The sequence below is a fragment of the Mobula hypostoma genome, chromosome 14 (assembly GCF_963921235.1).
Source record: "Mobula hypostoma chromosome 14, sMobHyp1.1, whole genome shotgun sequence".
Lineage (NCBI taxonomy): Eukaryota > Metazoa > Chordata > Chondrichthyes > Myliobatiformes > Myliobatidae > Mobula > Mobula hypostoma.
In genome coordinates, this window is record NC_086110.1 from 75384728 (window position 1) to 75411372 (window position 26645).

Genomic DNA, 26645 nt, shown 5'->3' on the forward strand with positions numbered 1-26645 from the left:
TCCTATCTTTTAGCTCTAGATGATCCCATTCTCAAAGAAAGTTGGGTAGTCTAGGGATTGTGTTTCTCACTGAAGAGGATGATTTTTCTGCATCAGCTTGATAACTTCCCCAGTACAAGGATCTGCTAACTGCGAGTTGGTAATCTCAGCATCAGAGAGGTGAGAAATGACTGGTTATCCCCCACACTCATCTCCTTGTGCGTAATTGTCTGGTATAACACTTGAATGCACCTTTAAGGATCGAACATGTGCAATGGCAACATCTGCGGCAGGTTCAGTTTGTTGGATAAGATGACTCTCACAGACCGCTTGCACAACGTCATTGCTAACTTCACCTGCATCACCAAGTTCACCAGATGACTTTCAGTGAACTTCAAGACGTGCTCCCGCTCTTTCTGGGATGAGAGATCATCTGATAGTCCTCCTTGTAGCCATCAGGACAACCCCGTCAGCGTCATTGTTCAGCTTCCTGGACCTATATTGCAGCTTAAAATGATCAGTTGACAGAGTGGCTAGCCATCTGTAACTGGTTGCATCCAGTCTAGCAGTGGAAAGCATGCAAATCAGGGGGTTATTGTGTATTGCCACAGCAAATGAACTAACATAAAGATAATCATGAAATTTTTCACTGACTGCCCATTTTAGGGCTAAGGACTCTAATTTATGGGCAGATTACCTTGATTCGCTACGGGAGAGTCCCCTACTGGCAAAGGCAATGACCCTGCTGGAGGGCATCCTCAAAACCATTAGTGCTGACATCTGTGTTTAAGATATATGGCAGTTGAAGGTTAGCAAACACCAGCACTGGAGCAGATGTAAGTTCCTTTCAGATTTGGTCGAATGCTTCTTGACATGTGGTAGTCCAACAGCCTCCAAACGGGTCTTTTGGATGATGTTATCAATCATCACCTTGGAGTTCTTTTTAGTAGGTGGGTACCCCGATGTCCATTCACTGAGTGACTTAACTTTTCGAGAAAAATCCTTGATAAGTCGGCAGTAATGCCTAATAAATCTAAGGAGGGACTTCAATTCCTTCAGATTTCTGGGAATTAACCAGGTTTTAACTGTGGTGATCTTGCCAAAGTCAGTTTGAACTCCTTGATGAGACACGGTATGTCTGAGATATTTGACTGAGATCTGTGCAAAAACACACTTTTCTAGAGCTAGCTTATGTCCGTACTCTCTGAGTCGATTCAGGACTTTCATAAGTCTTTCCTCATGCTTGCCCAAGTCTTTAGAGAACACAATGATGTCATCGATGAATACAATGACTTCCCTCGGGTTCGTATCTGCCATGCATTCCTCCACGAGTCACTGAAATATGCTCACAGTGTTTGTAATTTCCTGTGGCATCCTTTTGAATTTATAGAATCCTACAGGACACACAAAGGTGGTTTTAGGCTTGTTGGCTTCCTTAACCTCTAACTGGTAATAACCAGGTTTTAGGTCGAGGACTGAAAACCTTTGGAACTGGTCAAAACCATAAAGGTGTCTTCAAGCTTCAGCAGTGCACAGGCGTCTTTAATTGCCTGTTGGTTTGACTTTTGATCATCTATACACAAATGGACATCCCCATTCTTTTTTCTCACCACAACAATTGGAGAAGATAAAGAAGATTCAGGCTCTCTCACCACTCCTGCATTTAGCAATTAATGGAGATGCTTTCCAACAGGTTTTCTATCTTCCAGGTGTATAGGTCGAGATCACTGTTTGAATGGTGTTTCATCAATAAGGTGGTTCTTTCAGAAGTATAGTTTGTACTGAATTTAGTTTAGCTATAACGCATCTGAGAGGAATCATGACATCATATTGGAGATCACTACAGGTAAGTGACAACGTTGCTTGTTTTCTAAAGTAACCAGGCAAGTCTTTACTGCAAGTCCTCCAGGCACGGGAGAAGAAGATGCATGCTCCACAATAGCCCATTTCTCAGGGTGCAACATTCTGACTGTGAATGATCCACACAAGACTAGAGACTACCCAGCTGGATTTTTTCTAGGATCCTTGCCAGGTCCTCTCATCAGCCCAACACTTTCCTCTGTAGTATGTCTTTGTAGAGTGCTTTCCTGCTTCAAAACATTCACCATTGTTCCTTTACCTAAAAACTTCCAGGACTTGCTTATAGACAAACTTGGGAGAGAATTTCTGGCTACTTTGCAGCTTGGAGTAGTCTATATACAGCTTATCATGCCAACAAACACCACAGGCTGTAACCATAGAGATATCTGAAACAATCAATGCCAGGGTGGGAACTTATACACCCACACCTATAAAGTTTTTGGGGAATGTAACATTGAATTCTACATATCCCAAGTATGGGATAGATTGTCCATTTTCACCCTTAACTTCCAACAAGTTGGTGAGAAAATGAAGTAACACACACAAAAAATGCTGGTGAACGCAGCAGGCCAGGCAGCATCTCTAGGAAGAGGTACAGTCGACGTTTTGGGCTGGGGCCCTTCGTCAGGACTAACTGAAAGAAGAGCTAGTAAGAGATTTGAAAGTGGGAGGGGGAGAGGGAGATCCAAAATGATAGGAGAAGACAGGAGGGGGAGGGATGGAGCTAAGAGCTGGAAAGTTGATTGGCAAAAGGGATACGAGGCTGGAGAAGGGAGAGGATCATGGGATGGGAAGCTTAGGGAGAAAGAAAGTGGGAGGGGGGAAGCCCACAGGATGGGCAAGGAGTATAGTGAGAGGGACAGGGGGAGAAAAAGGAGAGAGAGAAAAAAATAGAAACATAGAAAATAGGTGCAGGAGTAGGCCATTCGGCCCTTCGAGCCTGCATCGCCATTCAGTATGATCATGGCTGATCATCCAACTCAGAACCCTGTACCAGCCTTCCCTCCATACCCCCTGATCCCTTTAGCCACAAGGGCCATATCTAACTCCCTCTTAAATATAGCCAATGAACTGGCCTCAACTGTTTCCTGTGGCAGAGAATTCCACAGATTCACCACTCTCTGTGTGAAGAAGTTTTTCCTAATCTAGGTCCTAAAAGGCTTCCCCTCTATCCTCAAACTGTGACCCCTCGTTCTGGACTTCCCCAACATCGGGAACAATCTTCCTGCATCTAGCCTGTCCAATCCCTTTAGGATTTTATACGTTTCAATCAGATCCCCCCTCAATCTTCTAAATTCCAACGAGTATAAGCCTAGCTCATCCAGTCTTTCATCATATGAAAGTCCTGCCATCCCAGGAATCAATCTGGTGAACCTTCTTTGTACTCCCTCTATGGCAAGGATGTCTTTCCTCAGATTAGGGGACCAAAACTGCACACAATACTCCAGGTGTGGTCTCACCAAGGCCTTGTACAACTGCAGTAGTACCTCCCTGCTCCTGTACTCGAATCCTCTTGCTATAAATGCCAGCATACCATTCACCTTTTTCACCGCCTGCTGTACCTGCATGCCCACTTTCAATGACTGGTATATAATGACACCCAGGTCTCGTTGCACCTCCCCTTTTCCTAATTGGCCACCATTCAGATAATAATCTGTTTTCCTGTTTTTGCCACCAAAGTGGATAACTCCACATTTATCCACATTAAATTGCATCTGCCATGAATTTGCCCACTCACCTAACCTATCCAAGTCACCCTCTTAGCATCCTCCTCACAGTTAACACTGCCGCCCAGCTTCGTGTCATCTGCAAACTTGGAGATGCTGCATTTAATTCCCTCATCCAAGTCATTAATATATATTCTAAACAACTGGGGTCCCAGCACTAAGCCTTGAGGTACCCCACTAGACACTGCCTGCCATTCTGAAAAGGTCCCGTTTATTCCCACTCTTTGCTTCCTGTCTGCTAACCAATTCTCTATCCACATCAATACCTTACCCCCAATACCATGTGCTTTAAGTTTGCACACTAATCTCCTATGTGGGACCTTGTCAAAAGCCTTTTGAAAATCCAAATATACCATATCCACTGGTTCTCCCCTATCCACTCTACTAGTTACATCCTCAAAAAATTCTATGAGATTTGTCAGCCATGATTTTCCTTTCACAAATCCATGCTGATTTTGTCCCATGATTTCACCGCTTTCCAAATGTGCAGTTATCACATCTTTGATAACTGACTCTAGCAGTTTCCCCACCACCGATGTTAGGCTAACCGGTCTATAATTCCCTGGTTTCTCTCTCCCTCCTTTTTTAAAAAGTGGGGTTACATTAGCCACCCTCCAATCCTCAGGAACTAGTCCAGAATCTAAAGAGTTTTGAAAAATTATCACTAATGCATCCACTATTTCTTGGGCTACTTCCTTAAGCACTCTGGAATGCAGACCATCTGGCCCTGGGGATTTATCTGCCTTCAATCTCTTCAATTTACCTAACACCACTTCCTTACTAACATGTATTTCCCTCAGTTCCTTCATCTCACTGGACCCTCTATTTCCGGAAGATTATTTATGTCCTCCTTAGTGAAGACAGAACCAAAGTAATTATTCAATTGGTCTGCCATGTCCTTGCTCTCCATAATCAATTCACCTGTTTCTGTTTGTAGGGGACCTACATTTGTCTTAACCAATCTTTTTCTTTTCGCATATCTATAAAAGCTTTTACAGTCAGTTTTTATGTTCCCTGCCAGTTTTCTCTCATAATCTTTTTTCCCCTTCCTAATTAAGCCCTTTGTCCTCCTCTGCTGAACTCTGAATTTCTCCCAGTCCTCAGGTGAGCCACTTTTTCTGGCTAATTTGTATGCTTCTTCTTTGGAATTGATACTATCCCTAATTTCCCTTGTCAGCCACGGGTGCACTACCTTGCTTGATTTATTCTTTTGCCAAACTGGGATGAACAATTGTTGTAGTTCATCCATGCGATCTTTAAATACTTGCCATTGCATATCCACTGTCAACCCTTTAAGTGTCATTTGCCAGTCTATCTTAGCTAATTCACGTCTCATACCTTCAAAGTTACCCTTCTTTAAGTTCAGAACCTTTGTTTCTGAATTAACTATGTCACTCTCCATTTTAATGAAGAATTCCACCATATTATGGTCACTCTTACCCAACGGGCCTCTCACGACAAGATTGCTAATTAACCCTTCCTCATTGCTCAATACCCAGTGTAGAATAGCCTGCTCTCTAGCTGGTTCCTCGACATGTTGGTTCAAAAAACCATCCCGCATACATTCCAAGAAATCCTCTTCCTCAGCACCCTTACCAATTTGGTTCACCCAATCTACATGTAGATTGAAGTCACCCATTATAACTGCTGTTCCTTTATTGCACACATTTCTAATTTCCTGTTTAATACCATCTCCGACCTCACTACTACTGTTAGGTGGCCTGTACACAACTCCCACCAGCGTTTTCTGCCCCTTAGTGTTATGCAGCTCTACCCATATCGATTCCACATCCTCCCGGCTTATGTCCTTCCTTTCTATTGCGTTAATCTCCTCTCTAACCAGCAATGCTACCCCACCTCCTTTTCTTTCATGTCTATCCCTCCTGAATATTGAATATCCCTGAATGTTGAGCTCCCATCCTCGGTCACCCTGGAGCCATGTCTCTGTGATCCCAACTATATCATATTCATTAATAACAATCTGCACTTTTAATTCATCCACCTTGTTACAAATGCTCCTTGCGTTGACACACAAAGCCTTCAGGCGCGCTTTTACAACTCTCTTAGCCCTTATACAATTATGTTGAAAAGTGGCCCTTTTTGATGCTTGCCCTGAATTTGTCGGCCTGCCACTTTTACTTTTCACCTTACTACTTCTTGCTTCTAGCCTCATTTTACACCCCTCTGTCTCTCTGCACTGGTTCCCATCCCCCTGTTGTGAACTAACCTCCTCTCGCCTAGACTCTTTAATTTGATTCCCACCCCCCAACCATTCTAGTTTAAAGTCACCTCAGTAGCCCTCGCCAATCACCCTGCCAGGATATTGGTCCCCCTGGGATTCAAGTGTAACCCGTCCTTTTTGTACAGGTCACGCCTGCGCCAAAAGAGGTCCCAATGATCCAAAAACTTGAATCCCTGCCCCCTGCTCCAATCCCTCCATTTATCCTCCACCTCATTGCATTCCTACTCTCACTGTCGTGTGGCACAGGCAGTAATCCCGAGATAATAATAATAAATAAATAACGGATGGGGTACGAGGGGGAGGTGGGGCATTAACGGATGTTAGAGAAGTCAATGTTCATGCCATCAGGTTGGAAGCTACAAAGACGGAATATAAGTTGTTCCTCCAACCTGAGTGCGGCTTCATCTTGACAGTAGAGGAGGCCGTGGATAGACATATCAGAATCGGAATGGGACATGGAATTAAAATGTGTGGCCATTGGGAGATCCTGCTTTCTCTGGCGGACAGAGTGTAGGTGTTCAGCGAAACGGTCTCCCAGTCTGCGTCGAGTCTCGCCAATATATAGAAGGACACATCGGGAGCACAGGACGCAGTATATCACCCCAGCCGACACACAGGTGAAGTGTCGCCTCACCTGGAAGGACTGTCTGGGGCCCTGAACGGTGGTAAGGGAGGGCATGTGTAGCTCTTGTTCTGCTTACAAGGGTAAGTGCCAGGAGGGAGATCGGTGGGGAGGGATGGGGGGGACAAATGGACAAGGGAGTCGCGTAGGGAGCGATCCCTGTGGAAAGCGGGGGGGGGGGAGGGAAAGATGTGTTTAGTGGTAGGTCTGACAAGTTGTGATTTTACGCTCAGTTTGATGTCACCAACAATGAGCCCCCAAGGAGAGCCACAGAAGTGACCTGCACCTGGTCATCTCTGAGGCTGCGGGACACAGCTGTTCCAACGAGTGGACAGTCGCAAGGCTGCGGGGCCTGACAGCATCCCAGGGCAGGTACTCAGAGTGTGAATGGCACGACTGGCAGACGTGTTTGCAGACATTTTTAATCTCTCCCTCTCCCAGTGCAGAGTGCTCTCCTGCTTCAAAACATCCACTAGTGTTCCTTTACCTAAAAGACCAAGGTAACATGTCTAAACAACTGGCGTCCTGTCGCACTCACCTCAATAATAAGCAAATGCCTTGAGGGGTTTGTCAAGGACTACATCTGCAGCTTGCTACCACCCACATTGGACCCCCTACATTTCGGCTGCCGACACAACCAATGGACAGATGATGCAATAGCCACAGGTCTACACACCGTCCTTACACCTCTGGAGAAGAGGGATGCTTATGTCAAAATGCTGTTCTTGCACTACAGTTCAGTGTTCAACACCATAGTTCCCTCCAGGTTCAACAAGAAGCTCAGAGACCTTGGCCTTGACCCTGCCTTGTGCAGCTGGATCCTGGACTTCCTGTCAGATGGCCAGCAGGTGATAAGAGTGGGCTCCCTCACCTCTGCCCTCTGACCCTCAATACAGGTGCCCCTCAGGGCTGTGTACTAAGCCCCCTCCTTTACTCTATGTATACTCATGATTGTGTCGCCACCCACAGCTCCAATCTGCTAATCAAATTTGCTGACGATACTACATTGATTGGCCTTATAGAAACAGAAAATCTACAGCACAATACAGGCCCTTCGGCCCACAAAGCTGTGCCAAACATGTCCTTCCCTTAGAAATTACCGAGGGTTACCCATTGCCCTCTATTTTTCTAAGCTCCATGTACCTATCCAGGAGTCTCTTAAAAGACCCTATCGTATCCACCTCCACCACTATCGCTGGCAGCCCATTCCATGCACTCACCACTCTCTGTGTAAAAAACTTACCCCTGACATCTCCTCTGTACCTACTTCCAAGCACCTTAAACCTGTGCCCTCTCGTGCTAGCCATTTCAGCCCTGGGAAAAAGCCTCTGACTATCCACACGATCAATGCCTCTCATCATCTCGTACACCACTATCAGATCACCTCTCATCCTCCCCTGCTCCAAGGAGAAAAGGCCAAGTTCACTCAACCTATTCTCATAAGGCATGCTCCCCAATCCAGGCAACATCCTTGTAAATCTCCTCTGCACCCTTTCTATGGTTTCCACATCCTTCCTGTAGTGAGGCGAACAGAACTGAGCACAGTACTCCAAGTGGGGCCGGACCAGGGTCCTATATAGCTGCAACATTACCTCTCGGTTCTTAAACTCAATCTCACAATTGTTGAATTCAAATTCACCGTATGCCTTCTTAACCATGGAGTCAACCTGCACAGAAGCTTTGAGTGTCCTATGGACTCAGACCCCAAGATTCCTCTGATCCTCCACGCTGCCAAGAGTCTAACCATTAATACTATATTCTGTCATCATATTTGACCTACCAAAATGAACCACTTCACACTTATCTGGGTTGAACTCCATTTGCCACTTCTCAGCACAGTTTTGCAGGCTATCAATCTCCCGCTGTAATCTCTGACAGCCCTCCACACTATTCACAACACCCCCAAACTTTGTGTAATCAGCAAATTTACTAACCCATCCCTCCACTTCCTCATCCAGGTCATTTATAAAAATCACAGAGTAGGGGTCGCAGAACAGATCCCTGAGGCACACCACTGGTGACCGACCTCCATGCAGAATATGACCCGTCTATAACCACTCTTTGCCTCCTGCGGGCAATCCAATACTGGATTCACAAAGCAATGTCCCCTTGGATCCCATGCCTCCTTACTTTCTCAATAAGCCTTGCATGGTGTACCTTATCAAATGCCTTGCTGAAATCTATATACACTACATCTACTGCTCTTCCTTCATCAACGTGTTTAGTCACATCCTCAAAAATTAAATCAGGTTCGTAAGGCACGACCTGCCCTTGACAAAGCCATGCTGACTATTCCTAATCATATTATGCCTCTCCAACTGTTCATAAATCCTCTCAGGATCTTCTCCATCAACTTACCAACCACTGAAGTAAGACTCACAGGTCTATAATTTCCTGGGCTGTACCTACTCCCTTTCTCGAATAAGGGAACAACATTTGCAAACCTCCAATCCTCCGGACCCCTCCCATCCCCATTGATGATGTAAAGATCATTGCCAGAGGCTCAGCAATCTCCTTCCTCACCTCTCACAGTAGCCTGGGCTATATCTCATCTGGTTTCAGTGACTTATCCAACTTGATGCTTTCCAACAGCTCCAGCACATCCTCTTTCTTAATGTCTATATACTCAAGCTTTTCAGTCCGCTGTAAGTCATCCCAAAATCGCCAAGGTCCTTTTCCGTAGTGAATACTGAAGCAAAGTATTCATTAAGTACCTCTGCTATCTCCTCCAGTTCCATACTCACTTTTCCAGAGCAGAGATTCTGTAGGCTGTGTGTGCAGTGAGCAGGTAGTAGAGAACCTGCATGTTTTATGTGCAGTGAACATTTGGCATAGACTCTGTAGACTGTGTGCAGTGAACTGCGGACTGTGTGCTGTGAGCAGTGACAGAGAGGATAGGAATAGAATAAGGTGGCAGATAAATGTGTAGCTGAAGAATTCAAGCAGGGGGCAGGGATTCAGATTTCTGGATAATTGGGACCTCTTCTGGGGCAGGTGGGACCAGTACAAAAAGGATAGGATGCATTTGAATCCGTGGGGGATCAACACTCTTGTAGGAAGATTTACTACAGCTGTTGGGAGTGGTTTAAACTAACATGGCAGGGGGATAGAAACCAGTATAATAAAGCTGAGGATAAGCCAGCAGGTTTACAAGTAGATGATGGGTGTAATACGAATGTAATGAAGGTCTAGCCGATGAATGGGAACAAATGCAGACAGAACAAAGAGTTAAATTGTACCACAGAGGCAAAATTCAAAAGGGAAAAGAATGCAGGACTGAAGGTGTTGTATTTAAATGCATGTAGCATTCAGAATAAGATGGACAAACTCGTGGCACAATTAGAGATTGGCCGTTACAACGTTCTGGGCATCACTGAGTCATGGCTGAAAGAAGGCCATAGTTGGGAGCTTAACATCAAAGGATATCCTGTGTGTTAAAAGGACAGGCAGGAAGGTATAGGTGGTGGTGTGGCTCTGTTGGCAAGAGGTGGAATTACATCTTTAGAAAGAAGTGACATAGGGTCAGAAAATGTTGAATCTTTGTGGGTGGAGTTAAGAAATTGCGAGGGTAAAAGAACCATTATGGGAATCGTATGTAGACCTCCAGATAGTAGCTAGGATGTGAGGTTAAGATTGCAAAGGGAGCTGGAAAAAGCATGTAATAAGGGTAATGACACAATTGTAATAGGGGACTTCAATATACAAAGGAATTGGGAAAATCAAGTTGGTGTCGAATCACAAGAGAGGGAATTTGTTGAATGACTTCTCTTGCAATTCAACACCAACCTGAGATGGCTTTTTAGAGCAGCTTGTGCTTGAGCCTACTCGGGGAAAGCCTATCTTAAATTAAGTGTTGTGTAATAACCCAGATCTTATTAGGGAGCTTAAGGTAAAGGAACCCTTCGGAGACAGTGATCATATTATGATTGAATTCATACTGCAATTTGAGACGGAGAAGCATAACTCACATGTATCAGTATCACAATGGAATAAAGGAAATTACAGAGGCATGAGAGAGGAGCTTGCCCAGGTGGATTGGAGGGGGATACTGGTGGGGATGACAGCAGAGTAGAGATTGCTGAAGTTTCTGGGAATAGTTCACAAGGCGCAGGATGTCCTACAGAGGAATAAGTTCTCAAATGGCAGGGGTAGGCAACCTTGGCTGACAAGGGAAGTTAAGGGCTGCATAAAAGTCAAGGAAAAGGCATATAAGGTAGCAAAAGTGAGTGGGAAGTTGGATGATTGGGAAGTTTTTAAAATCCAACAAAAGGCAACTAAAAAGCTATAAGAAGGGAAAAGATGAAATATGAGGGCAAATTAGCCAATAATATAAAGCAGGATACCAAAAGTTTTTCAGTTATATAAAGAGTAAAAAGGATGTGGAATATGATGCTGGTGAGGTAGTAATGGGGAACAAAGAAATGGCAGATGAACTTCATAGGTACTTTGTATCTGTCTTCACTGTGGAAGACACTAGCAGTGTGCCAGATGTCCGTGAGTGTCAGGGAGCAGGAGTGAGTGCCATTACTATTACAAAGGAAAACATGCAAGGCAATCTCATAGGTCTTAAGGTGGATAAGTCACCTGGGCCAGATGGACTACATCCCAGATCCTGAGAGAGGTCGCTGAAGAAATAACAGATGCATTGGTCATGATCTTCCAAGAATCACTTGACTCTGACATGGTCTCGGAGGACAGGAAAATTGCAAATGTCACTCCACTCTTTGAGAAGAGGGGAAGGCATAAGAAGGGAAATTATAGGCCAGTTAGCTTAACCTCAGTGGTTGGGAAAGTGTTGGAATCTATTATTAAGGATGAGATTTTGAAGTACTTGGAGACTAATGATAAAATAAGTCAAAGTCAGCATGGTTTCTGTACAGGGAAATCTTACCTGACAAATCTGTTAGAGTTCTTCGAGGAAGTAACAAGCAGGGTTGACAGGAGAAGCAGTGGATGTCATTCACTTGGATTTTCAGAAGGTGTTTGATAAGGTGCCACACATGAAGCTGCTTATCAAGATAAAATCCTCTGGCGTTACAGGAAATATACTGGCATGGATAGCGGAATGGCTGACAGGCAGGAGGCAGCGAATGGGAATAAAAGGGATCTTTTCTGGTTGACTACCAGCGACTAGTGGTGTTCCTCATAGATCAGTACTGGGACCGCTCCTTTTCACATTGTTTGTCAATGATTTATGCAATGAAATTGATGGCTTTGTGGCCAAGTTTGCGGATGATAAGAAGATAGGTGAAGGGGTAGGTAGTTCTGAGGAAGCAATGCGATTGCAGCAGGACTGGACAAATTGGAAGACTGGGCAAAAAAAGTGTCAGATGGAATTCAGTGTTGAGAAATGTACGATAATGCATTTTGGTTAAAGGAACAATAGTGCGGACTATTATCTATATGGGAGAAGGTTCAAACATCAGAGGTGCAGAGGGACTTAGGAGTCCTCATGCAAGACTCCCAGAAGGTTAATTTACAGGTTGAGTCCGGTAAAGAAGACATTTATTTCAAGGGGAATAGATTATAAAAGCAAGGAGATAATGCTGAGTTTATAAGTCACTAGTCAGACCACACTTAGAGTATCGTCAATAGTTTTGAGCCCCATAGCTCAGAAAGGATGTGTTGTTATTGGAGAGAGTCCAGAGGAGGTTCACGAGGGTGATTCTGGGAACGAAGGGGTTAACAGATGAAGAGCGTTTGGCAGCTTTAGGCCCATACTCACTGGAACTTAGAAGAATGCGTGGTGATCTCATTGAAACCTATCAAATGTTGAAAGAACTAGATAAGGTGGATGTAGAGAGGATGTTTCCTCTGGTGGGGTGTCCAGAACTAGAGGGCATAGGCTCAAAATTGAAGGGTGACATTTTAGAAAAGAAGGAGGAATCTTTTAGCCAGAGAGTAGTGAATCTATGGAATGCTCTGCCACAGACTGTGGTGGAGGCCAAGTCCGTGGTAATATTCAAAGTGGAAGTTGATAGATTCCTGATTGATTGGGGCATCAAGGGATATGGTGAGAGGGCAGGTGTATGGGGTTGAGTGGGATCTGGGATCAGCCATGATGGAATAGTGGAGCAGACTCAATGGGCTAAATGGCCTAATTCTGTTCCTATGGCTTGTGGTCTTATGGACATGTATGTGCTTCGCTAATAAATCTTCTTTGAACTTTGAACTGTAATCTGTCCGAGTAGCCTCCAGCATGAACATTAATTTCTCTAGTTTCTGGTAATTTCTTCACTCTCCCTCTTTGTTTTTTTTCCATTCCCCATTCTGGTTCCCCTCTCACCCCTTCTCCTCACCTGCCTATCACCTCCCTCTGATTCCCCTCCTCCTTCCTTTCCCCTTCTCCTTCCCTTTCTTCCATGGTCCACTCTCATCTCCAATCAGATTTCTTCTTCAGCCATTTATCTCTTCTAGCTATCACCCCCATCCCCCTCCCCAAGACACCTACCTTTCCCCTCACCTGGTCTCATATCACCTACCAGCTTGTACAACTTTCCCTCCCCCCACCTCCTTATTCTGACTTCCACCCTCTTCCTTTCCAGCCCTGATGAAGGGTCTCAGCCCGAAACGTCGGCTGTTCATTCCTCTACATAGATGCTGTCTCGATTTACTGAGTATGCCTGCAAGAAAATGAATCTCTGGATTGTATATGGTGACATATATGTAGTTTGATAATTTGAACTTTGACCTGCTGAGCTCCTGCAGCATTTTGTATGTGCCACTCTGTTTGTTATTCTTATTGAGTAAATGTCTTGTATTTCTGATGAGTTTGGGATTCACCACAGGCTTTTGAAACAACCTCTCATCAATCATCTTGCTGAACAATTGCCATAATCTTAAAGAAATTTATTAAATTGGAAAAATATTCTCTTTTCTAGAGAAAGTATCTTAGAATTTACAAACAAAAGTGACAGTATCTGGCCAAATCACTCCCAATATACAGAATATCCCTGATTATATCTTCCCATCTACTACAGTCAGAATCTCCACACTCATAATCTACCACCCCTATACATCACACATAGCATATGACCCGATATATCACACAATATAGCATGCAGGTATATCACGCCCACAATACATCATCTTGTGACACGTATAGAGAATCAGAAGACCAAAACAAATATAGCAGATAAAATGAGGACACTCACCCTACCATCTTACGATATGAAATAGGCCCAATCCCACCTTCCCACACTGGACTTGTAGGCCACACCGGGCATGTAGACCTGTACGTCACACTCTTCAGATGTATCCCCAACTACTGGTTAAATGTAATGAGAGATTTTCCCAACTTATCACGTCCATAAGGAATTACCCTGTCCACCATACTTATGTGGGACTTCTGGACCCTTCTATTCCCAGAGGTGACATGGTAGCATAGCCGATGCTATTACAGTGCCAGTGATCTGGACTAGGACCTGTAGTGGGACCACATGGGTTTCCTCTGGGTGCTCTGGTTTCCTCCCACATTCCAAAGATGGATGAGCAGGTGAATTAGTCACACGGGTGTAACTGAGCAGTGCTGGTTCATTGGGCCAGAAGGACCTGTTACTGTGCTGTATCTCTAAATAAATGTGGAATATGAGGAAATAGAGAGAAGGGGTGAATTGAGTGTGGGGTAGCACAACACCGAGGGCTGAAGGGCCCATACTGTGCTGTACTGCTCTAAGCTCTGTAGACTTACATGAGAGGGGAAATGTTTAAAGGAGATAGACAGTCGTGTTTTTCTTTGCACAGAGAGTGGTGGCCCCGTGGCGTTCTATGCTGGGGCTGTAGGTCTGTAGGTGAGTAGGTCGGTGGGTGTTTTAGGAGGGAGGAATGGGGATTGTGTTCTTTTGGTTGTTTATTTTTAGAACATAGAACATAGAATAGTACAGCACAGTATAGGCCCTTCGGCCCACAATGTTGTGCCGACCCTCAAACCCTGCCTCTCATATAAGCCCCCACCTTAAATTCCTCCGTATACCTGTCTAGTAGTCTCTTAAACTTCACTAGTGTATCTGCCTCCACCACTGACTCAGGCAGTGCATTCCACGCACCAACCACTCTCTGAGTAAAAAAACCTTCCTCTAATATCCCCCTTGAACTTCCCACCCCTTACCTTAAAGCCATGTCCTCTTGTATTGAGCTGTGGTGTCCTGGGGAAAAGGTGCTGGCTATCCACTCTATCTATTCCTCTTATTATCTTGTACACCTCTATCATGTCTCCTCTCATCCTCCTTCTCTCCAAAGAGTAAAGCCCTAGCTCCCTTAATCTCTGATCATAATGCATACTCTCTAAACCAGGCAGCATCCTGGTAAATCTCCTCTGTACCCTTTCCAATGCTTCCACATCCTTCCTATAGTGAGGTGACCAGAACTGGACACAGTTACTACTGTTGCTACTGTTGTTGTTGTTTTGTGTTGTTCTGCCAAATATTGTGAGCACGCTATGCTGGCGCCAAATTGTGTGGCCCCTTACACGTCTTTAGGTGGTGTTGGTTGTTAATGCAGATGTCATGATTCACTGTATATTCCAATGTGCAGGTGATAAACACATCTGAATGTGAATCAGTATCTGTAAGTGACCTACCCTGGTTCCAGCCCTGTGTATTTGTACCCATGGCACCACCCCATCTGTACCATCTGCAGGATGTCAGTTCCCACCACTCGCATCCTATCACAGACAATCTTCTGGAGAAACTCAGCTGGTCAAACAGTGCCTGTTGGGGGGTGGGGGGGGGGAATGCTTAGAATGGTGTAAGCAGGGAGCGGGGAGAAGGAATGGCTGCATTTCATATCGCAGTCCTGCATCAGGACTGAGAGAGATGGCTGGTATGATTTCACCCCGTTTCATATCTCCGATACAAACTTAATCCGTGTGAAGATTAACAGTGCAAAATGAGTTGAATTAAAGTTATAGTTAGATTGTCCTATTATTTCTGCTAATATCAAGATATAAACTTTAAGTCCAGTACATAATACAGCAATAAATGAAATGAACAGAACTGGAATTTGGCTCGGACGCCAGTGTGGATGCTCCCCGATGTTCAGCTGGACCTTCCAATCAGCGCCGTGAAGCTGGACTGCACACTACGCAGAGGTGTGCAGTGGAGAGGCTTCCATGCTGATGTCCCTTTGTCTGTTCTTGCGCTTCTTGCTGGTTACAGAGAGGTGCACAAGAACGATGGTGAAGAAGATCCCTGTCCAGGGAGAAGGAGAAGGGTGACTGAGGATTCTCCTCACCAGCAGGAAGGAGACAACAGTGAATTACCCAGCCACTCTCACACCCACAAACCAAGGACTGTGTTCCACATGCCTCATAAACATCCGTTCTCAGCCGTCTATCACCTCCTTTCCTCCTTCCCTTTCCCCCATGGTCCACTCTCCTCCCCAGCAGATTCCTTCCTCTCCAACCTTTTACCCCTTCCACCTATCCCCTCCCAGTTTCTCACATCATTCCCCCTCCCCATCCACCCACCTTCCCGCTCACCTGGTCTCACCTGTCACCTGCCAGATTTTCCTCCTTCCCCTCCCTCCCCCGTCTTCTTATTCTGGCTTCTTGCTGCTTCCTTTCCAGTCCTGGTGAAAGGTCTTGGCTAAAACTATTGACTTTATTCTCCTGCACAGATGCTGCCTGACCTGCTGCGGACCTCCAGTATTTTGTGTGTTTTGATTTCTCACAACCTTGACAAGGCGTCTAACGAGGTAGCATAGTCATCAGCACACTTTACAGCACAGCTGACCTGGGTTCAATTCCCACTGCTGCCTGTAAGGAGTTTGTACGTTCTCCCCGTGAATGCATAGGTTTCCCCCGGGTGCTCCGGTTTCCTCCCACAGTCCAAAGACATACCGGTTGGTAGGCTGGTTGGCCATTGTAAATTGTCCTGTGAGCAGGCTAGGGTCAGACCGAGGTTTGCCGAGCAGTGTGGCTCAAAGGGCCGGAAGGGCCCCTTCCACACAGTATCTCAATAGATAAATAATTAAAGACCCCACCCACCCCAGACGTTCTCTCTTCTCTCCTCTCCCATTGGACAGAAGATAAAAAAGCCTGAAAGCACATACCACCAGGCTCAGGGACAGCTTCTGTCCCACTGTTAAATGGTCCCTCAGAATGATGAGGTGGACTCACGACCTCACAATCTACCACATTATAACCTTGCAGCGTGTCTGCCTGCACTGCACTTCCTCTATAGTTGTTACACTTGATTCTGCATTCTGTCACTGTTTTCCCTGTTCGACCTCAATGCTCTATTGTAATGAATAGATCTGTATGGATGGTGTGCAGAGCAAAGTTTTTCTCTCTCCCTTGGTACATGTGACAATAAATCTCTTGGGGGTGTCATGGACAGTGAGGAAGACTATCATGGTTTGCAGAGGGATCTGGACCAGCTGGAAAAATGGACCGAAAAATGGCAGATGGAATTTAATGCAAACGAGTGAGGTGTTGCCCTTCGGTAAGACCAGCCAGGATAAGTTATACACCATGAACAGCAGGGCACTGAGGAGTGTGATAGAACAAAGGGATCTGGGAATACAGGTCCATAATTCATTGAAAGTGGTGTCACAGGTAGATAGGGTCGCAAAGAAAGCTTTTGGTACATTGGGCTTCATAAATCATGTACTGAGCACTGAAGATGGGGTGTTATGTTGAAGTTGTATAAGACATTGATGAGGACTAATCCGGATTATTGTGTGCTGTTTTGGTCACCTACCTACAGGAAAGACATAAACAAGGCTGAAAGAGTTACAGAGAAAATTTTCAAGGATGTTGTCAGGTCTGGAAGAGGACCTGAGTTTTAAGGAAAGATTGAATAGATTAGGACTTTATTCCTTGGAACATAGAAGATTGAGAGGAGATTTGATAGAGGTATACAAGATTATGAGGAGTATAGATAGGATAAATGCAAGCAGGCTTTTTCCACTGAGGTTGGGTGGAACCACAGCCAGAGGTCATGGATTAAGGGTGAAAGGTGAAGTTTAAGGGAAACATGAGGGGAAACTTCTTCACTCAAAGGGTCATGAGAGTGTGGAATGAGCTGCCAGTACAAGTGGTGAATTTAAGCTCGATTTCAACATTTGAGAGAAGTTTGGATAGATACTTGGATGTTAAGAGAGTGAGGGCTGTGGTCCTGGTGCAGCTCAATGGCAGTAGGCAGTTTTAAATGGTTTGGCAAGGACTAAATGGGCTGAAGGGCCTGTTTCTGTGCTGTACTTTTCCATTATTCTCTGACTAGTTTACCGAGTACTTCGGATCCATGGCTAGTCTACTGACACAGGAGACACACACAAGCCCCACAAACAGAACTAAATCAGTAAATAACTGTTTTATAATGATAGTAATTAGATGATAAACATTTCATCACCTCAGCAACAGTGTCTTGGAACGTCAGGAAGTAGAAGCAGAAGTCAGTGATTCTGGTCTGTGAATGCTCCATCATTCCATCATCTTTTACCTCAACATAATTTTCCTGCCTTATCCAGTGATGTCTGATCTCTCCAGTCCAAGTGACTATCCACAGTGGCCCATGGTAGAGAATTCCACAATTCACCACACTCTGACTGAAAATATATCTTCACATCTCTGTCCTCAATAGCTAATCCTTTAGTTAAGACCTAAATAATTTTACTCTCTCTCTTTCACTTTTTCATTAATTCATTCTTTCCTCCTCATTCTTACTCACTTTCTCTGACTCATTTTCTCTGTCCTTGGCTCATGTTCTACATTCCTTTGACTTGCTCTATTTCTCTTTATCTCTCTCTCTCTCTCTCTATGTGACAAGTTCTCACTCCTTGACTCTTTCTCTGTCTCCCTTTGACCTCTTCTATTTCTCTTTTTCTCTCTGTCTATCACTCTGACTCTCCCTCTCCCCTTTCCCTCTGATTCTTTCTCTCTCTCTCCCATTTTGCCTCTGATTTTCTCACACACACACACAACTTCAAAAGCAACTTTGAATCCATCTCTCATCTCTCTTGCTTTTCCAAATAATTGAGGAGTAAATCCAACAGATTAACACATTATGGGATTTGTTCTACGTTCCTAACAAAGTACATAGTCTTATAATGCATCCAAAATTGTTTTGACACACAACCCTCACTTACCGATTGCAACCAAGGTGCCGATGATGGTGGTGAGAGTGGACAAGATAGTGGGTTTACCCTGAATAGGCTCAACCTCAGTCCTGCACTGACCCCAGGAACTGCAGGTACAAATGTGCACTGTAAAGGAAGGAGAAAGTGTGAGGTGTAAACACCATTTGTTGGGAATGCAAACATGAGGAAATCTGCAGATGCTGGAAATTCAAGCAACACACATTGGTCAGGCAGCATCTATGGTATCAAAGCTTCAGATCGGTGATCCCCCATCTCAGCTGAAATCAGTTTAAGGCACAAAGAAAGCCCAGAGGAAAGGCCAGGTATTAACTTCTCGGATGACCTGTTTTGGACCCAGTACATTGGTGTAATCACAAAGAAGGCACACCAGCCTCTCGACTTTCTTAGAAGCTAAAGGAGACTTAAATCTGCCATGGATGGTCCCAAGCCCCAACTGCAAAAGGAGGAGGGTTGGCTATGGGGTTAGCAATTCCATCCTATAAGAGCCCTGGCTACAGAAACGCCATCAGAAGCTCTGAAGATCTCAGCCCTGGGAGAGGAAGGATCTTCACCTAGATAGGCTATATCTGGGGACAACTTGAAAGACTGGTCCAGTCAGCTGCCTATGCCCCATAGGGGTGATGGGCCTAGGAAAAAGAAAGGAGATCTGGCATATTACCAATTACTCTGACAAATTTCAACAGATGCATTGTTGAAAGTATCCTGACTGGTCCCATTGTGGCCCGGTGCAGCAGTGTAACGCACAGAGGTGTACGAGGCTGCAGAGAGCGGTGGACACAGCTCTCCCCACCACTGACAGGAGACACTGCCCCAAGAAGGCAGTTCTATCGTCAAGGATCCCCACCACCCGGCTAAGGCCATCTTCTCAGTGCTACCTCTGCGGGAGGTACAGAAGCCTGAAGACCCACATCATCAGGTTTGGGGACAGCTACGTTCCAACAACATTAGGTTCTTAAAGCAGCCTACACAACCCTAACCTTCCCTCAGCAACAGGACAGAATGGACCAGCTTTCGCATCACTTTAGACTTATCTCTGTTTCTTTGTTTTACCCCAGTCGGATCTTGTTTTCGCTCAGCGTCTTTCTTTACTGTCTGTAATTTAGGTTCAGTGTGTTACCCGAACCTACATCAGGTAGTGGACAGCATAGTGCGTTACAGCACTGTTGATCAGAGCTCAATTCCCGCTGGTTTGTATGTTCACATGGGTATCCTCTGGGTGTTCCAGTTCCTCTCACAACAGGTTGGGGTTATTAAGTTGTGGGCATGTTATGTTAGCACCGGAAAGATGACAACTCTTGTCGGCTGCCCACAGCAACATCCTCAGACTGTGTTGGTTACTAACGCAAAACCACACATTTCACTGTATGTTTCGATGTACGTGGACACCATGGTAGTGTCATGGTTAATGTGACACTATTACAGCTCAGGGCATTGCAGTTCAGAGTTCATTTCTGGTGTCCGGTGTACATCCTCCCGGTGGAATGCGTGGGTTTCCTCTTGGTGCTCCAGTTTGCTCCCACAGTCCAAAGGTGTACCGGATAGGTTAATTGGTCATTGTAAATGGCCCTGTGATGAGATCATAGGCCAGGGTTAAATCAGCAAGGCTCTGTTCTGTGCCGTCTCTAAATAAATAAATCAACCTTTATGTGGCTGTGATGCTGCTGTAAACAGATTTTTCATTGTACCCATACCTCACTATGCTTGTTCACGTGAAAATAAACTAGACTCCACTTGCGAGCAGAACAGAAGACAGCAGGGCACTGACAGGATGGCAGGTAGGGGAGGTCGGATGGTTCAAAGTTACAGAGACGACGGATGGATCCAGAGGTGGCAAGTTACAGTAGTTTTGGGAATAAAGATCAGAAATTGTTAAAGTCAACACTGAATCCACAGGACTACATGCTGGGAGATGAGATGATGCTCTTTCATTTTATGGAATAGGGTAAGAGGCCAAGCACAGAGGCTAGCGTGGGAGTGAAAAGTGATTGACAAGTTGCAGACTGAAGGGAAATTCTCCATAACGTGCACCCCATCATGGAGGAGACCACACTGTGAACACCAGCTGCATTAATATCGAAGAGGTTCAGGTCACTGCCTCACCTAGAAAGGTTGTCTGGTGCCTTAGGGTGTAACATGAAACAGTACAGCATGGACAGTATGTCTGTGTCGACCATGATATTTAAATCAAACCCATCCATCTGCACGTGGTCCATATCCTTCCATTCCCTGTCTGGTCTCTTTGTAAAGGCACTGGATTCTGGTTAATTGGGCCATTGGCTAACCGGGGCAGTCGCTTATTTGGGACAACTCTTAAACAAAAAATTCTAACTCACAAAAATAACCAGAATTCCTCACCAAACAAGAGAAAATCTGCAGATGCTGGAAATCTGAGCAACACACACAAAATGCTGAGTTCCTTCAGCATTTTGTACGTGTTGCTCAGAATTCCTCATTGTTTATTTCGGACAATATGCCACTTAATTGGGACAGGAGACTGTTGCTGAATAGTTCCAAGCTAACATCAGTCACATGCACTTTAATGGCTATTGGACATTACACAGTGTTTAGAGCAAACAATTTTGAAATTGCGTCAGTCGTATGTGTGTGTTCAAAAGCAGAACTGCTTTGCTTACTGCAGTTTCAAGCATTCAGGCTTGGTGATGCCAGAAACAGCCAGGAGTAAAAATGAAATGATTTCACAACTTCAAGGAGTTAGGAATTACAAAGAATTGGAAGTTATTGACAATCATCCTGAATGTTACAAAGAAAATGAAGATTTGGAGGATGCAATCGTTGAAAGCATTGTATGAAGGCAGTCCATTATCTGCACTAGGCGTCTGCACTGATTTTGTTCATTTACAGTCAATCAGAAAGACATGATGGTGTTCACTGGATGAATTCTTTGGTGATAACTATTAGGATCTAATACTTGGTCTTAAGGTACAATGGTTGTATTGGTAGTGTTATAATTTATTCTGTGTCATTTAAATGCATAATTTGTTACTGTTAAACAGTAGTTTGCTTTTTTCATACCTTTTTAACTATTTCCTTGAAAATTCAGCTAGTTGGGACAGAGTGTACTGGTCCCGATGTGTCACGATTCAAAGTTTGAGGTTCAAGGTTATCCAGAATTAACTGGAATCCATTGTACTGCCATCACATCTGCTTCCCACCTCCTCAGGAGGCACGTTCCAGGTACCTATCACTCTACGTGTGAAAAAAATGGCCTTGCACATCTCCTATAAATTTCCTCCTCTCACCTTATAGCTATGCACTCTAGTATTTGAGGTTTCTACCCTGAGGAAAAGACTGTGACTATCTACCCCATCTTTGCCCCTCATAATGTTATAAACTTCACTCAGGTCTCAGACATTCCAAAGAAAACAACATGAGTTTGTCAACCTCTGCTTATAGCTCATATCCTCTAATCTAGCCAGCATCCTGGTGGACCTCTCCTGTACCCCTCTTCAAAGCCTTGACACATTTCCTGTAGTGAGGTGACCAGAACTGCACACAATACTCCAGATGTGACCTAACCAAAGTTTTATACAACTACAACATGACCTCTAGACCTTTGAACAACACCCTGGCATTGATGGCAAGTATACCATATGTCTTCTTTGCCTTCCTATCTACTTCAAAGTCAAAGTAAAATCAATGTGTGTTGCCACATTCAGGGAGTTACTGATCTGCATCCCAAGATCCCACAGGCTCCCATGGGCCCTGCCATTATCTGTCTACTTTCCACTTACATTACTCCCCTTACATCACCCCACACTTACGGGATTAACCTCCTTCAACTACTTTTCCATCCATATCTCCAGAAGATCTATAATCAACAGGGAATTGTTGGGTGCGTGTGAGACAGAATTAGCTACAGCAGCACAGGGAAATAAGGAGCTGGCGGTGGAACTAACAACTCCAGCCTGGATGATCCCAAGCCTGACTGCGAAAGGAAGAGGGTTGGGCACGTCATTAGCTACCTCATCCCATAAAAACCCAGAGCTGCAGAAGCTCCAAAGACCTCATCCCTGGGAGAGGAAGGAGCTTCATTGGGCTACACCTTGAAAGACTGAAAGACTGACTCAGGGCTGAGGAATCTCAAAGTTCAGGTCACTGCCTCACCTCATCTGGAAAGATTGGTGCCTTAGGGTGTAACATGAAACAGTACAACATGGACAGTATGTCTGTGTCAACCATGATATTTAAATCAAACCCATCCGTATGTACGTGGTCCATATCCTTCCATTCCCTGTAGGGTCTCTCTGAGAGTCTCCTAAATACATTGGATTCTGGTTAATTGGGCCATTGGCTAACCGGGGCAGTCGCTTATTTGGGACAACTCTTAAAGAAAAAAATCTAATCACAAAAATAACCAGAATTCCTCACCAAACAAGAGAAAATCTGCAGATGCTGGAAATCTGAGCAACACACACGAAATGCTGAGTTCCTTCAGCATTTTGTACGTGTTGCTCAGAATTCCTCATTGTTTATTTCGGACAATATGCCACTTAATTGGGACAGGAGACTGTTGCTGAACAGTTCCAAACTAGCATCAGTCCCATGCACCTTAATGGCTATTAGACACTACGCAAGTGTTTAGAGCAAACAGTTTTGAAATTGCGTCACTTGCATGTGTGTGTGTGCAAAAAGCAGAACTGCTTTGCTTACTGCAGTTTCAAGCATTCAGGCTTGGTGATGCCAGAAACAGCCAGGAGTAAAAATGAAATGATTTCACTACTTCAAGGGGTGAGGAATTAGAAAGAATTTGAAGTTATTGACAATCATCCTGAATGTTACAATGAAAATGGAGATTTGGAGGATTTTCGTCAAATGCATCATATGAAAGTTGCCCATTGATTTTGTTCATTCTGTTGCTGGCCTATGCCCCAATAGGGCGACGGACTTGAGGAAAAGAAGCAGTGTGATTAATGAGATTGCTCCTGAGTGCTAGCATGGACCCAATGAGGTGAATGGCCTCCATCTGCGATGCTTCGGGTATAAGGCAGTCCCAGTCTGACAGTTAGGGTGGCAGGAGCTTGGACAGATTGTAGATGAGCATTGGTTCTTTGCAAAGGTCTGCTTATTGAAGGCATAGGAAAGTTATCTTGACTTTTGCCCTGGAATTCGATATCCCAGGTGAAATTGGGTGAGCTTCCTAAAGTTAACTACTTTCTTTCTCAGGTAACACAGTTCAGTGCCAGAATTTATATGACCACAAGACCATGAGAGATAGGAGTAGAATTAGGCCATTCAGTCCATCGAGTCTGCTCTGCCATTCAATCGCGGCTGATTCATTTTCCCTCTGAACCCTGTTTTTCTGCCCTCTCCCTGTAACCTTTGACACCTTGATTAATCAGGAATCTATCAAACTCTGTTTTAAATATACTCGATGACTTGGCCTCCACAGCCATCGGTGGCAATGAATTCCACAGGTTCACCACTCTCTGGCTAAAGAAATTCCTTCTCATCTCTGCACATCCACTCGATCTAGGCCTTTAAATATTGCCCATCCCTTATTGCCCCAAGAAGGTGGTAATGATCTGATAGCTGAGCCGCAGCTGTCTTTCACGGTGCAGAGGACAGAGACACAGTTCTGGGTCCTATCGGTGTTTTGGGTTGAAACCCTGCACTGGGACAGAGCGGAGAAGGGCAATGGAGAAGAGGGGGAGTGGTGAGACAGGTGGGGCTGGCAATCGCGTCTTATCAGGATAGGTTGAACAAGCTGGAGCTTTTCTCTTTGGAGGATGAGAGGTCACTTGATAGAGGTGTAGAAGAAATTAAGAGGCTTACATCGAGTGGACAGCCAGAGACTTTTTCCCAGGATGGAACGGCTAACACAAGAGGGCATAACTTTAAGGAGTTTTGAGGGTGGGATGTCAGAAGTAGTTTTTTTCTTACACAGAGAGTGGTGGATGCATGGAATACACTGCCAGGGCTGATGCTGGAGACAGATACATGCATTAGGGACGATTAAGACACTCTTAGATAGCGGGAGGGAAGGGTTAGATTGATCTTAGAGTAGGTTATAAGGCTGGCATAACATCGAGGAATGAAGGTCTGTGCTGAAGGTCTGTTCTATGTTCCATAGGACTTCTCTCAGTCTCCTATGCTCCACATATTAAAGTCCCAACATCAACACCTGCTTCATCTCATCTGTTCCAACAACCCCGTACGACACCCTTCTCTTCTGCCAGCTTCAAAACATTTTACTTGCTGCACAGGTAGACCACGGGCAAACAGCATCTTTCCATTTTCTCTGGGAAACATGTTACGATAGAGAGAACTTTTCCCAGGACTGAAATGGCTAATACCAGAGAGTATGCGCTTAAGGTGAGAAGGGTTAGTTTCAAAGGAGATGTGAGGGGCAGAGAGTTTTGGGTGCCTAGAAATGCGCTGCTTGGGGTGGTGGTAAAGGCAGAACCATTAGAGACTTTTAAGAGATGTTTAGATAGGCAGATGAATGTGAGGAAGTCTTTATTACTATTGTGTATTTTTGTGCTGCATCCCATTCAGAGTTACAATTATTTCATTCTCCTTTACACTTGTGTACTGGAAATGACATCAGACAACCTTGAATCTTCCTCAAACAGCTTAGGGGGTCTTAGAGGGGGGATTTAATACCCGAAGTTTTACCTGGTAGAGTTTCTCTGTGTCTCACTGTTGTATCCCCTTTCTCGCGGAGGACAATCACAACCTGATGTAGACCTGGTTCCACCCAGCTCAGACCAACGGACAGGAATGCAAGAGTGTCTGAAAGAGATGTGGACTGTCAGAGTAGGAACATAGAACAGAGAACAGTACAGTGTAGTACAGGCCCCTCAGCCCACGATGTCGTACTGAGTTTTTAATCTACTCCAAATCGATCTAAATGTTCCCTCCATGGTTGCATAGCAGTCAGCGTAACGCTATTACCGTGCTGGTGACGTGGGTTCAGTTCTGCCACTGTCCTTAAGGAGCTTGTACGTTCTCCCAGTGACCATGCAGGTTTCCTCCGGGTGCTCTGGTTTCCTCCCACAGTCCAAGGATGTGTTAGTGGGTTGATTGGTTATAGGGATGTAATAGGGCAGAATGTGGAGGAAACTGGAGCACTCGGTGGAAGCCCACGAGGTCACGGGGAGAACGTACCACTCCTCGCAGACGGCGGCAGGAACTGAACTCAGGCTGATGACGGTGTTAGGCGTTGCGCTAACCATCATGCTACCAAGCTGCCTGGGTTGGCTAAGAAGTCTCCTGACTCTGGGGTAGGAGTGCTCCCTCTGGCCAGGGTCCCACAGGCTTTGGGAACACCAAGAGCTACCCAGCTTCCTCACCGTTTCTCTGGTCCAGCTTCCACTTCCTCTGCTCCGCCGGAGGTCCATCGACAGACAGGGTCACCGGCACAGTTCTGCCAGAGACCGTGACGACGATCGCTTGCCCTTCTCTCTTTGGTGTGCAGAGGAAATCTCCGGAATATTCCAGCAGTGGGCTGGAAGTGTCATCCCAGGCTTCTTCGATGTGGATCACCAGGTGTGCCGTGACAAACAGGGCAGGGTCATCTGCAAGTTGTATTCATAAAGAAAGTGGAGTCACTAGCACAGCCTGTAAAATGTCACCATCTCCCCCAGCGCCAGTTTACTTTTCCAGGAGCCTGATGGTTGAAGGGTAATAACTGTCCCTGAATCTGATGGTGAGGGACCTAAGGCTCCTGAACCTCCTGCTCGTTGGTAGTGGTGAGAAGAGAGAATGGCCTGGACGAGGAATGCTGCTTTCCTATGGCACTGCTCCAAGTAAATGTGCTCAGAGCTGAGAGGCTTTCCCTGTGTCAGACTGGGCTGTAGACTTCTCCATTCCTGGGTACTGGTGTTCCTGTACCAGGCCAGGACATTCTCCACTGTGCATCTGCAGAAGTTTGTCAAAGTTTTAGATAAAATGCCAAATCAATGCAAAGCTCTAAGAAACTGAAACAACGAGAGTACAGAATGGAACGTTATAATTACAGAGAAGGTGCAGAGCAGGCAGACAGTAAGGTGTAGGGTCCTAATGAGGTAGATGGTGAGGTCAAGAGTCCATCCTTATCATACTAGGGACTGTTCAATAGTCTTATAACAGCCTGGTGAAAGGCCTCACCACCACT

At 45.1% G+C, this 26645-nt stretch overlaps 1 protein-coding gene and 1 long non-coding RNA gene across 4 annotated transcripts in view; both read right to left on the reverse strand.

Moving 5' to 3' along the window:
• Positions 1–9241, reverse strand: part of LOC134356557 (uncharacterized) — a 39676-nt gene extending 30435 nt beyond the window's left edge. Inside the window, exon 1 of the long non-coding RNA XR_010020390.1 lies at positions 9145–9241. This is a non-coding gene — a long non-coding RNA (uncharacterized LOC134356557). The remainder of the gene's footprint in view (positions 1–9144) is intronic.
• A 4042-nt stretch (positions 9242–13283) lies between these two features.
• LOC134356558 (cadherin-16-like) overlaps positions 13284–26645 on the reverse strand; it is an 84614-nt gene continuing 71252 nt past the window's right edge. For all 3 annotated transcript variants that reach the window (XM_063067524.1, XM_063067525.1, XM_063067523.1), the window contains 4 exons: positions 25843–26067; positions 25166–25282; positions 18518–18634; positions 13284–15618 (listed from right to left, as the gene is read on the reverse strand). In XM_063067524.1, the coding sequence (XP_062923594.1) occupies positions 15509–15618; positions 18518–18634; positions 25166–25282; positions 25843–26067 (569 nt within the window). In that variant the 3' untranslated portion in view covers positions 13284–15508. The remainder of the gene's footprint in view (positions 15619–18517; positions 18635–25165; positions 25283–25842; positions 26068–26645) is intronic.